The sequence below is a fragment of the Meleagris gallopavo genome, chromosome 2 (genome assembly GCF_000146605.3).
Source record: "Meleagris gallopavo isolate NT-WF06-2002-E0010 breed Aviagen turkey brand Nicholas breeding stock chromosome 2, Turkey_5.1, whole genome shotgun sequence".
Taxonomy (NCBI): Eukaryota; Metazoa; Chordata; class Aves; order Galliformes; family Phasianidae; genus Meleagris; species Meleagris gallopavo.
In genome coordinates, this window is record NC_015012.2 from 39627180 (window position 1) to 39641207 (window position 14028).

The 14028-nt window shown below is 41.8% G+C and overlaps 1 protein-coding gene across 1 annotated transcript in view; it reads left to right on the forward strand.

Annotated features, from left to right (window-relative positions):
- Positions 1 to 13745, forward strand: part of TRIM67 (tripartite motif containing 67) — a 43095-nt gene extending 29350 nt beyond the window's left edge. The window contains exons 10-12 of the mRNA XM_031552200.1: positions 603 to 906; positions 6148 to 6310; positions 7734 to 13745. Of these exons, the coding sequence (XP_031408060.1) occupies positions 603 to 906; positions 6148 to 6310; positions 7734 to 7799 (533 nt within the window). The 3' untranslated portion in view covers positions 7800 to 13745. The remainder of the gene's footprint in view (positions 1 to 602; positions 907 to 6147; positions 6311 to 7733) is intronic.
- The last annotated feature ends 283 nt before the right edge of the window (positions 13746 to 14028 follow it).

Consider the following 14028-nt stretch of genomic DNA (forward strand, 5'->3'; position numbering starts at 1 on the left):
AATAGGCCAGTATAAAATTTTTATACTTTAAGTGCTTTTTCTGGTTGGATTTCTTTTTCCCCCCTTTGATAAACTGATGAAATTTGTCCTAACCATTGTGGACACATTGGTCCTCCATTTCCATTAGAGGCAATCCTGAACCAATTCACATCTGCGAATGGCTTTTACATTATATTAGGAAGCCTCTGTTTCCTCAATGACTTTCTTCTTAGTGTGTGAGAACAGAAAGTCACTGCCTTTAGAAACCTACACTCTGATATGCAGGCACAGATGACATAAGACACATGAGTAATTTACACTTCATAGCACCTTCAAGACAAATGGACTGAAAAGCATCTTTCAGTTATTACTGGGACTATGCAGATTGCATGAAGCACTCTTTCCTTTCTCTCTCACTCACCAAAGGGCAGTCTGAGCTGGGTCACAGTGCAAAGCAATCTTGTGTAACTGCCTTTTTTAATAAGAAAGAACTCCTTGTTATTCGAGAGTGCCATGGGATCTTTAGGAAGTCCCAGTCTCATCTTCCTAGTGGAAATAAAGTGGCTGATGGGTAGTTGCAGCCCATTCTGCTGTAATCTTGCCTCTCCTTTTCCCTCACACAGTGGCATGGTTCACTTTCGACCCCTCCTCGGCTCACAGGGACATCGTGCTGTCGAACGACAACCAGACCGCCACCTGCAGCAGTTACGATGACCGTGTTGTCCTTGGCACGGCCGCCTTCTCCAAGGGTGTGCATTACTGGGAACTGCACGTGGACCGGTATGACAACCATCCTGATCCAGCCTTTGGCATTGCCAGGATTAATGTTGTCAAGGACATGATGCTAGGCAAGGATGACAAGGCGTGGGCTATGTACGTTGACAACAACCGCAGCTGGTTCATGCACTGCAATTCTCACACCAACCGGTAAGCACTGTCTGCATGTTTATCTCCTTATTGATTGTTTTTGTTGCTTGTCATCAGAAGAAGGGATCTCAGTAAGCCATAGTCCCTCTCCTTGCCAAATAGAGTTATGTTATTCCTAACGGAATTCTTAAAAATCACCAGTGATGGCAATGGCATCTTCTCCCCTAGCAATCTGTATCTGTGTACATTATTCTCTCTTAGCAGGTTTTTCCTGAGATCTAGCCTGAATCTCCGTTGCTTTGTTTAAACCCATGGTCACATGTCTCACCCACAATGTCAGTAGATAGGAGTGCCATGCAGTCACAGACGCAGGATTTATTTCACTGCTGGAAGAATGCAGGGAGAAATGTAATCCATTCTCTCCTTTAGGAAGACTTTTGGCTACAGGATCATTGTCCAAAATGTAAGTGTTTGTGAGTCCTGAAAGATGACTAAGTGCTGTGCTGTAGACCACACTGAGTGTGATGTGGACATTAGGGCTGTGAGGGTGAAGTGACTGCCTCCCTCGACTGAGTCATTGTGTTCAAAACCTTTGGAAGATGTCTCAACCATGACAACCAATACTGACAAAGGAAGATTTGGGGATACCCCCAAACCATTGTTACCAAACCCTCCCGACTGAAAGAGAGGATCTGCATGCTCCATGCAGCAGAATGGTGGGGATAGATCTAGCTGAAGCTGGCTCCAGGGCTGAATCCTTCAGGGACATTGCACATTAGCATGGATTTGGTGTTGTGCTGACATGGAGGCATGGCTCTTAGCACTTGCAGTAACTAACTCTGTGAAGTGCTGATTGTGTTTTCCTTGATGGGATGCTGCCCCATGTAGAGGAGATACAATCAGCTTCGCATGAGGGCCCCTGGGGTACCACCAATGCACGAATGCATTGCTCACTCTGTGCCCAGAGGGAGGATCAGGCCCTAGTTGAAAGTCAGCTGTGTGTTACAGGGACTGAGGCCCTTGAGAAGATCTCAGCTAAAGACTGAGATTCAGGATCCTAAATCCCGTGTGTATTTTGGGTAACAGTGTATTTGTGTACCTACTTTACCATGATGGGAGACAGATGTACAAAGTGACTGACCGAGGATATATAGCAGGTCTTTGGCAGACTGGGAATCAGTTTTGGTTTAGTTTTCCACTGACTGTCTCTGCGAGTTTTCCATACTCATGAGCTCAGATATTATTTCTGTTATATCACATAATTAAAAGGGAAGTTTGCAGTGTTTTTTAAAATGCTCAAATGCTTGTGTCATCTTCTTTGAGAGAGAAGTTCATGCCAGCATTCATGGCATCCTAAAGCTGCTTGTAATGTCTCCTGTTGAATAGTCACTCATACTCTAAAACATACTTGTATTTAAGTGAGAGTAATTTCTGTTTGAAGTAGTTTGGTTTCTGTTTGAAGAAGTTGGAAGAACCTTGTAGCTGGACCCAAAGCTATCTGAAGTAAAGGTGAATATTTTCATTGGCCCCAGAGGCCTTAGGTAATGTCCTAAGTAGATAAAGAAACCGTGTCCTGAATAAATGTAGAGTAAAATAACATCAGAATAACGAATGTGTCCAAAGCTTCTCTGTTCCTTTAATATCTTGATTTGATTTGATTTAGGGTGGAAGTAATGTTAAGCTGTGTTAATTTTAATGCTCTGTGAAACAGCTTATGCTTTCTGGAAAAAAGCTGGCAAACACTGTGTGTGCTGCTGTCCCAGAAACCTATTTTATGGGTTTGGTCACAGATGTGCTCCTTCCCACAAGCAACAGAAGAGCCAAGCAAAAGCTTTCCTTCTGAGAAGCACAAACAGTGGAAATACTTTGAATTTCCAATCATCCTGCTTAAACGGGAGAACAGAGTACTTTCTGTTGACAACAGCTTCCCTGTTTTTACTGGGGAAAACCCAAAGATTTTGCAGGCATATCCAAGGAATGGGCAGACCAATGAAATATTCTTTCAAGTGAAATATACTGACAAAGGGCATGTAGTCTCATGGAATCACATGCGCTTCAATGAAATTAGGTCTAAGCATTATATTTTTAACTGTGACAGTCAAGTAGGTCAGTTTTTTAACTCGTTAGCTGTGGTAGTCTTGTGAAAACAGTTGTTGCTGCCTCGTCGTTTTCCCACTGGAGACAAGGGCATGAGAACACACTGTCACAGTCCAAAGAAAATTTCTTGCCAACTTCTAGCCTCTCAGATGCTCCTGTACTGGAGACTATATCTTAGTAATCATATCATCCATTCAAATCTGCTCAAAATTAAATTAGAGTGATAAATTAATGAATGGCTTCAGGGATAAGGTGAGGTGGAGCTTGAAAGACCTAGGCATGGGGCCTGCCATGTTTAGAGCACTTTCCTGTTCTTTTCACTCACAATATGCACCATGGGACCTGCCTACATCCTTAAAAAGTGACAGGCTGGGCCTGTCTTCAACAATGCTAGAAAAAAAGGAATGAACAGATGAATCTAATGCTATCAAACTCCGAGAGACCTTTGAAAATAGGTTGAGCAAACACCAGTTTAGAAGACAGCTCAGAGACATAGCTCTGTGAGGCACCTTTAAGCCTTGTTGTTCCTGGAAGTAATCAGCTCACACCAGAGACATGTACCCATTGCTCAGAGGCACTCATGGCAGTACTTGTTCCTCATAATGTTCCCAAAAGCAGGAGTATCCTGTGCTGTAATCAATATTCTAGCCACTACATTGCTACATGAAGAAAGTGATTGAAATCACACTGGAATGTTTTATATTTTATGCTAGGAGACATGGAAAGTCAAAATCTAGAGCTACTCTTTAAGCTCCCTGCATGAAGAGAGTCTCCTTACTAACTGTGGAGGTCTCAAGGCCAAGTTCTCATCAAACGAAAATGTTACAATTGACTGAAAAAGACTGTTCTTGACAGTAGATGCAGCAAGGTTCCTGCAAAGGTTCCTTCACTATATAAATGCTGTTAGTGCAGAGTTAAACTAATTCTTCAGCATATTAAACAGTGTTCATATATTAAGATTGATTTTTCAGTGATAGTGAAGCTTTCTGTTCTTAATTCCTCAAGCCACTTCAGTCCAGCTTTTCAAACTGCCCAAAATGCTGCTGAAACCATCCTGGGAAGGTGAGACTCCACTGCATCAGTCAGTTGCACTTTTCAGGGCAGCCAAATTGGTGTATCCGTACTCAGACCTTCCAGCCTTCCACACAGTGGCACAGTCAGCACTGAGCCTTGTGCACAGAGATGAATGTTTGTCTGACTGTGTGAAAAGATGTGTGAGAATTGGGATTTACTTGGAATAATGAAAGAGTGGCGCGTGTCTTCAAAAATGGATTGACATTGAAGAAGCACTGTAGCAGGTGGCTGTGCTTTCCCTTTACACAGCCTGCAGGCTATCAGGAGCCTATAGCACAGTGAACATTAAGCAGTTTAAAAAGGCATCGCAGTAAGGACTCAGCTCTTGGAGGTGCTGACACAGGCTGGGCCGTGTGCCCCGGCAGCAGCAGCTCCTCTCCAGCACGGCATTCCCTGTGGACTGCAGAGAAGTCACTCAATGTCACCGTGTACCACACGGCTAATTAGCCCACCAGAAGCAAATTAGTTTATTATATTGGAAAGAGCATCATCATCTCAAAAAGGCAAAGCTGTTTCCCCAAGAGAATCAATGCCATTTAGAAAGATGTCATAAACTCTGTTTTAAAACACTGCATGATATAAAATGTGATGCACTACAGTCAGAGCTGTTCCCGGAGAAAAAATAACATAACCCACTTGTAGATAGTTCTGAATTGTGGTGCTGCAATCTCCAACAGAACCATTATGAATTTTATGATTGAGTGCTTTTAATACAAACATCCTAGATACTAAGATCCTGAGGATGGGTAAATGTCCTAACTTTTGTTGGAAAATAGTTGTGGAGAGGAGCGCAAAGACAAGCATATTAATGCTTATAGTACCAGAAATAAATTTAAGAGAGCTCAGAACTGCATAGTTATACATCTTACATATCTGAGAACCTAACTGGTGATTCTCAATTGTTTTGATATTGTTCGAAGAGCTTTAAATAGAGATGTCAGCGCACTATTGCCATCACTATCATGGATAAAGCTCCTGTTACCTTTAAAGGAAATAGCATTCGCCACATTTAGTTTAAAGGAAACCTGTTTATGACACCTAGTGGACACAATGAAAATTTCTTACCCTGCACCATGTTTCTAATTGTATTTAATTTTTTTTTTTTTTTATATATGCCAGCTCTTATGATAAATCTTATGTTAAAACTGCATTTATCTTGTGAATTTCATGTGCCCAAGGGCAGCTTGTGGTGCAAAAGACAGTCACTTCCTTTCCTGATGCAAATGATTTGAAATCTGATTTAGCCTGAACAAATTGTGTCAGGCTGTAAATCCATCGCAGAGCCCCTATGACATTAGCAAAGCAGTGGTGCCTGTGGCTAATCTGCATATGTAGCAGATTTCTTGCTCAGCGCTCTTTAAAGCACTATTGGATTTGACTAACCCCCGAATCAAAGTGCATTAATGTCAAATTGTTCATGCATGTAATGGCTGGGTCTGCCCTGGCAAACTCTGACACCATGGTAGCTCTCAGCAGCTGCTCCTGACATAGCCATTTAGCACCAATGTTAATAGCTGTGCCCCAGCTCTTGAAGCAGCTTGGTCATGGACCTGTGCTTGTCTCTAACCTGCCCTACCTTCCCTTCCTCCCCAAAACCAGTGCCTATGGACCTATGTGGGCTCCCCGGACACTGGAAAATCGGGTCCCCTTAGAGACTGCCAAGATAAGCTTCTAGCTGCCAGCAGGGAGAGTGATTCAGATGAGTGCCAAGGACACAAGCATTCTGCTTTTACATTTTCTGCTGTGCATCAGCGTTCTACGGCAGGAGCACTCTCAGGAGCTCTGCCTCCAGAAGTCCTGCCTTGCACACTCAGCAATGGACTGATCTGCTCACCTGCCCATTTCTTGTCAGCCTAGGGGATTTGGACACCATTACCACCTCTTAGGTTACAGCTGGAGGAGAGATGGACCTCATTTCTCTTTATGACACCCCTTTTAAGCTCTGATGAACATGGCACATCTCTTTTGGGTAAAGGCGTGGCATAATCACAGTCAAAATGCAGTGGGATAAGTACTGTGCTGTGCTGCTCCATTCTCCCTTTGTTTTCTGAGACTGCACATCCTAGAGAGAACGGCAGTGGTGCAGCACTCTGTCTACACTAAACCCCTTTGTGTGCATTTGTACTTCAGGACCGAAGGAGGAGTTTCCAAAGGTGCCACCGTTGGTGTCCTCCTGGATCTAAATAAGCACAACCTGACTTTCTACATAAATGGGCAGCAACAAGGGCCTCCAGCTTTTGAAAACGTAGAGGGTGTCTTCATGCCTGCACTGAGCCTCAATCGAAACGTCCAGGTAAGTCTTCTATAGTTCAATGCAACCTAATCTGTTCAGGTAAAAAGGGCCATGTGCCCCTGGCCATTTCTGCTGTGACTGATAGCATCATAGGCAGGTAGTCAGTGTGGATATTGGCTCTTTCCTTCTCAGACAGACATCCAGGCTACTAATGCTTTCTTGAAAACTGAACTCAGCCTTCTGTCTTGCCTCACAGATGCAAAGGGTAGTGTTATAAAAACAAGTCAACATGCCTGCATCTGATAACCTTCATCATTCTGCTGCAATGCTCCACTTAGAAAGCAGCAGTGCTAAGGCTTCCTCTGCTACTTTGACAAAAGCAACACAAGGATATGAATTCCTCTTAGATCTTATGTTGAGAGATAATTAGCATTGGCAACAGACAGAAATGCCAGCAGCATAGCAGTTAGTTGAGCAAAGTCAGCATAGGTCAGGGGATTAGTCCAGCAGAGAAAACTCAGTCAGCACATCACTGGTGAAGTTCAGAGGCTGCTCTCTGTTCTCAAGAGGATCTCCTCTTGGAGAAACACTTTAAATATTTTGCTTTTTTAACTTCAAAACTACTGCATATGGCTGAAACAGGAGGTAATGCAACAGGAGGTGTAGCACTGAGGGACATGGTTAGTGGGTATGGAGGGAGTGGGCTGACAGTTGCAGTGGATGATCTTAGTGGTCTTTTCCAACATTTATTGTTCTATGGAGAACCAGAGCCTTTACCTGTGGAAAGAGCCAGAAGCCTGAGGATGGTGGCATCTAAATCTTTCAGGAAAGTTTCATAGCTTTATTGTATTTGATGCACAAAAGTAGAAGACACAGGCATTCCCTGCTATTTTCAACAATAGGTTTTCAATTGCAGCTTACCTTTAACACCTACATCTTGTAAGCAGCTGGCAAACAGTTCTTTCCATGACCAAAATAAAGTAAGGCATGGCCAACAAGGTGTGAGGGGGAAGCTATGAATTTGACTTGCTATTGAATGGTGCTCTGAAATGTCTGTGTGGGAACTCTGAACTTGTAGAAATATTGTCATGTTGTAAAAGGAGCTGTGCTCTGCCCTGCCAGGACAAGGAAGAAAGGATTTTTTATATATTTAGTACATTGTCTCAACAATGTAATTGTTTTCCTGAACTACTCTAGAATCCCTCACACAAAAACTGACCACCTTGGGCTTGGGAGCACTGTTGGAGTTCTAGAAATAGTGGCTTAATTTAGGAAGAAGTGTTGGCACTTGGCTTCTAGCTCAGAGGGGTTCCTGGTAATTTTAGGGGCTCAGTATCATCACATAAATATAGTTGATTACTTAATCTTGGATCAGAAGCTCCACAGCCCCACTCTTGTCATTTGCTTACTCTGGGCCTTCACAAATGCTTTCTGCTGGAGATGTCCCAGTTTTGATAGTCGGTGTTATTTCTCCTTTGTGTAGGTGACACTGCACACAGGACTGGAGGTTCCCCAATGCGTAAAGCAGCCAAAGTTGCCCAGCAACTAATGACACTCCTGCCTGACCCTGTGCTGGATTCTGTAAGCTGTCTCAGTGTGATTTGACACATTTCAGTAAGTCAGTAAAAAAGCACTCTCTTCCCTAATGTGGAATGTTCTACACCATTGCTCACTGAGCACTCTGCTGGTTGCAACTAGCCCACTCCATCTTTAGTTTAACAAGCCATAGCAAGCATACCCACAGAACTGGCACTGGATTACAGATGGGTACCTGAACATATCTGCACTGCACTCATGTGCTCACACATGCATACACATGTATATATTTATAAGGTGAGAAGTTAAATGAATTTATTTTCTCTCTCATGGCTGGGATTTGTGCTCAAAAGATATTATGCATGTTGGAAAACACAGACAAGACTAGGACTGGGGAACAATGGCTGTTGGAACAATTTACCAGTTGGTGAACGAGATTCCTTTGCCACCTGCAGTCCTTAATTGAAGACAGCATGTGTTCTGGCAGCTGAAGTGGAAGCTGCATGCTCAGTTAAAGAATTCTGTTATCTGTTACATTCAGGGGCTCAAATAACACTTAACTATTCCTTCTGGCTCCAAATCGCCATAAGCTCTGCACTACATTCCCCTCGAGTTCAGTGGCAGAACTTGCACTTATCTTCAACAAGAACAAGAACGGATTCCAGATGCTGTTGTGTAATAGTTGTGCTTATTTGAGCTGACAGCATGGTATGTGCAGAATTCAGATATGAAAAGTGGAGAGAAAAATATTTCTGATACATTTTCATGTATCTTACTTAACTGTGACTGTGTGGACTACTCATAGAGAAGACCCATTAGTGATTATCAACACATCACTTGAAAAATGAAGCAAGAGGGATCTTTTTGAATTTAACCAATAAGAGTTTTATTTAAATATGGTACGTGCAAAGTATCCCACATAGAGAAATATTGCTTTCCAGCCTTGATCCCAATAAGTCCTACGCAGCTGTAGTTCCAATGTAGCTTTGAGATCAAAAGCCTTAATTTTCTATTAGATTAGGATCATGTAACTAATGTCTTGGTCTCCATGAAGCATTTGAACAGGAGAGATTTATGAGATTAATGCTAAATCAATTTTTAAGAATTTTTCTGGAATGGTTCATGAATCCTTTCAAGACTTGGATGTATCTTGCATCTCCCATGAAAGCAAGAGGCCGTGTCAGGTGCTATCCATGACAACATGAATCTGACCACCATGGAAGTTCCCAGCACAGAACAGAGCTCCCACCTGCACGCTGGTGTCCAAAAATGCATTGATTTGTGTGTGTTTCTTTTCCTCTGAAACAAATTAACGTGTGCAATTGTGTGTATAGAGGTGATGCATAAGAACAAGATGCAGCAGACTGTGTGAGTCCATGACATTCTGGGCTTTGTTATTCAATCCTACATAAGTGTGGTGATATCAAACATGAAAAACACCAACTCTTACATCTTAGTGATGTACTAAATCCTCGTTAATGCTTCTTGTACAGATATTCCTCTCCAAGCATACATATACGCACATGCATATTGTACTCAGCCAAGTAGGTTCGAAGCCTGAAAAAATGTGTTTTAATACCAACACAGCTTACTGCCTCACATTATGCTATGGCCACAGGATCGCCAGCTCAGGCCTCTCTTAGAGCAGCCAGCTGCAGGTGCGTGTTCAGTCCCGGACACACGGCTCAGGTGGCACAGAGTGCTGGAGGGCTGCACTGAGAGACAGCAGCCTCACTGGCAGCGTCCTCTTTGCAGTCACTGCAGAGAGGTAAAGGCAACCCATCCTGCAGTAGTTACAGGCGGTTTCACAGGTGAATCACAGCCTGCCACCAGTACCTGTACCTGGCTGATATCTCATGGCCACCTCTCCTGCAGAACGGCAGTGCGCCTCCAGTGATGTCAAGACTGAAATAGGAAACAAAACCAACAGCAGGAAAATATAACCTTAGCTGTTAAGTGGGAAAGCAACTATACAACTATATTTTCTTCACTCTGAAATGGATTGTATTAGTAAACTTTTAGACATAACTGTGCTACCCTCATCTTCATTTCTTAAAGAATAGCAGAAACCAACTGAGTTTTAATTTTCAGTTTCATTTAATGCCATGTGAACTCATGCAGGATTTTCTAATTTAGTGGGTCTGCTTTAACCTACCTCAGCTCAAACGCTCCTGGACCCCAGCCTTCTTCCTGAGTGTGCTCATTGCAAACCTGTCTTCAGTGAACACAAGAGCTGTAATCACAGCATTGGCTTCAAGTATTGCCAGTCAGAGCAGTGTGTGGGAACACTGTACATAGGCTGCACATAGATTTTTATATTTGAAAACATCCTGAGATAATTTTAATACAGAAGACACTCCACTTTCACTTTTCTTATTAAAAGCAACCAGGTGTTGTTTGCTTTGCAACTGAACCTCTGTCTTTACTCCCAAATTCTGTGAAGGAAATTCAAATGAATTTAGGTCTTGTCACTCTTCAACCACCGCCAGGCATTTATGATTAACTCAGAATGTGTTTTTGAAGCATTTGCAGTACTTGGTTTTGGTATGCTTTGGTATCGGTTCCTAGTGTTGTACCTTGGGAAGAACGCAGCGAATGATACAGGTTACTGTGCTTTAATGCAAACATGAACAGTAGGTGGGGACATACTTCAGATCTGTAGAGAAGCACAGAGAAGCTCATTTATTATTCTAACACCCGTACAGGTACCTGTGAGGTACAGACTAACTAACTGCCATTATAGTCTCTTTGTAACCTAGTGGAGATGCAAATAAAATAAAAGGAATACAGTTAAAAGTAGGTATCCTGCATTAGCAATACCAGGTCTGAATCTAAACAAAATGGACTATATGTTGGTTGTGTACACATTCAAGGACTTGGATTAGGCATGATCCATAGCAATAAACCAAGTAACCCCCATCAAGCACAGTCTCATGACTTCAGCTAGATCAATTTTGGTAGTGTAACAGAGTAAATGCTTAAGTAATTAGAATTCTGCTAGGAAACTCATTACTCTATGTGTAACAATGCAGAGCATCCAGGTGGCAGCAGAAGCCATCTAAACGTAGACCAGAGCAGAGCTTTCCTTTTGCAGAATAGCACTGAGTGGGGAGAAGTTTGGCACTTACTTTCACCTCTCTGCTCAGGCTGGAAGTAGCTTGTTTCTCTGTAAGTTAACTATCCAATTTGGTTATAAGCCCAGCTGTCTGCATGTTCTTCATCTACAGCATCACTTTTGCCAGCTTTTGTTTCCTTCCAATCTCTTCTTTGGAAGGGAGCCAGCCTTTAGTAGTATGGTCCTTGCAGAAATTGTGTTACTGACTATCCAGATTGCTTCCCAGGCACCTGGGTAAGCACAGAGATGCCTTTCATGGGATGCATCTGCTCCTGGAGCACAGGCCGATCCTTGTAAACAAAACAGAGCCTTCTGAGCTGGGATGAATCTTGCCCCACGTGGCACAGAGCCCACATGAGGCACCTGTAAACTTAATGTTTAAAAAAGTCCTGTTCTAATAAGCACAATGAAGCTTGACTTCTGCATATGTCAATTTGGAGCATCTGCATCTGTCTAAGTAAGTACAGTAGGCAAACTTTCTGTCCTGCAGAGCAACGAGAGATGCTCAGTTTTCACCTATCCATGTGAACCCAAATATCATCCTTTGTGAACCTTTGTCCCTGCTCTTTCCTCTGCAAATTTCCCTATTAATTTCAGTGGGACCAAATAGAAGAACTGTGCCATCAGGGGTATTGTCAGACTCCCAAGGTGTGCAGTGCTATACCATTTCCTACACTTGCATTTCCCTCATCAACACAAAACTACCACAAAGATATTTTTACAGAAAGGTAATGTCAGCATGGGCACAGGCCTAGGTGACACTCCCTTACTTCTTCTGAGGTTGAAAGGTGTGCACTGTAAAACAAATGTCAGTGAGGATGGTAGGAAACTATGATGTATCTTTAATTTGGAAAGCAATTTGGCTTCTAAAACAAAGAAGACAGGCAGACAACTCAGTCATGTCCCATACTTGCTATACAGTTGAGACACAGAGTAAAATACATTGGACAAAAATGAAAAGGAAAAAAAAAAAAAGCACAAGGTTACATATACGAGAACTTAAGAGGAAAAAGTATCAAATGTGATTTATTATATGCATAATGTTTCATCGTGTTGTAAATAAAGCCATTAAAGTGTATTGCTGTAGTTTGTTCTTGGCTGGTGGTAGAGTTCTGTCATAGTGCTGTAAAAGTCTGTTTTCTAATTTTTCTTTTCTTCAAAGTGTAATTAGTAAAGATGGCAGAGAGCACCCAGTCCTCTACTTTCCTAGTTGTTCTAGAGCAAAAAGAAATGTGATATGCAGTTTTTTTCTCCTTTCTTACATGATAATATTTATAAAAGAAGTAAGAATGAGAAGGTCAAGGCTAAGCTGCCACTACCACCACATGAAAAACACTGTGATTGCCAATGAGGTGGTGCATTCTGGACCATAAATAAGACAACCTGTCCCTGTTAGAAGGGATGAAGAGCACAGCAACCTGCTAACAGCCAGCAAGTACATCTTCTATTCACAAAGGGAATGACAAAGAAATAGATTTGTTAAATCTAATCTCAGGCTTTACCAGCTTTGTAGCATTCTGCTTAAATAGCATAGGAAACAACTAACCTTTGAACCAGACAAAATAATATGAAAACCCAAGTATCTTGGCTAGCTCAGCCTTGCAAGGGAGATTACAGTTACAAGTCTACCAACAGGTTATTGCAACAAATGCATTACAAATGCAAACGGCACTTGTCACCAACAATTACCAAACAAAGATGGAAAATCACCTTAGTAGCTTTTCATTTTTGTTTTCTTTTTTGTTTGTTTTTTGTTCTGTTTTTGTTTTGGTGGTTTTGGTTTTTTTTTGTTTTGTTTTTTTTTTCCCCTTTTTCTTTGAAGCAAGCTGCTTGTAGTTTTTACTGACAACATTTCTGGTGATTATCTCATAGCACTGAACGCTGCGCACATGCAGGTGGCTGGAGTGGCAGCTTGAAGCACAAACCCATCATGGTTAAGAAGCACTCGGTCTTCTTATGTGCAGAAGCCCATATGCAAGCCACGCAAACTAAGTGTGTGGGGCTTCTGCAGCTTTGCACAATACAAGAGATAGATGTGCAGTGACTGCAATAGATACTCAGTACCACGTTCCCCTTCTGTCAAGCAACCTTCCTTCTGTTCTATTTGTTATTGGAAGCAAATACAAGCAGAATATCACTTTTTTTTCCTCCCTAACTGGAAGATTTCTATTATTTTTCCTTAAATCAGTAGAATATTTATGGATCCAGATTGCATCCTTTCATCATGATTGCTGATACCACCTCCCTTAAATGTTGTCAATAAAAACACTGACCTTTCTAGGTAGCATGGTGAGAAGATATTATGTGATGAATATTAAAATAAATGCATGAGGTAAAACTGCTGTTATTTCTGATTGTTATATGAAGCATGAATAACACTAATTTAAATGTTGGCAACCAAAAAACATGCAAGGAATAAGATAACGGTGTTCATTTCTGGTCAAGTGAAAGATGAGAAGTTGTTTCTGTTTTCTTCTTAACCATGACGTTCTTTTCTTCAGCATTGTCTCCCACAACTTATATGAATTTGGAACTGGTGAAATATACATCTCTTCTGTATGTGTCTGTCACCAGATCGAGAGAAAAATATAAACTTTTTATAATTTTGTATCTGTAGCAAAGTTTGTATTTTTTGAATTGGAAACAAACTGCTTTTTGTCTTTTGGTCTGACTAAAACTTTGTGTATTATTATTATTACTCTTTTGGAAAAACCTGACGTATGAGTTTATGCCATTTTACAATTTCTAAATAAATTCTTAAAACATTGCCAACAAACCCAACATCAGTACCCTATTCGTTATTACTGAGTAAGCTGTCTTGTGTGGATGGGGCACTCATGCAGGACACGTGCCAAACTGCTGGTACCTGCTTCATTACCACAGTCAAGAGTAATCCAGAGAAAGCCAGTCTCTTACTCAGATAAACCATCCATGTCTCACCTTTACACATATGCCAGATTCAAACACCTGTCTCTCAGCACTGCTCCATTAGCTCTGACTCGCGTGTTCCTTGGGGCCATCAGGTAAGAATACAAGGCAGAAAAGGTAAAACTTCATAACAGTTTAAAGTTACATATACTGCTGATGCTGCAAACCATCGTCAAGCAGGTGCCTTGAGAGGGACTGA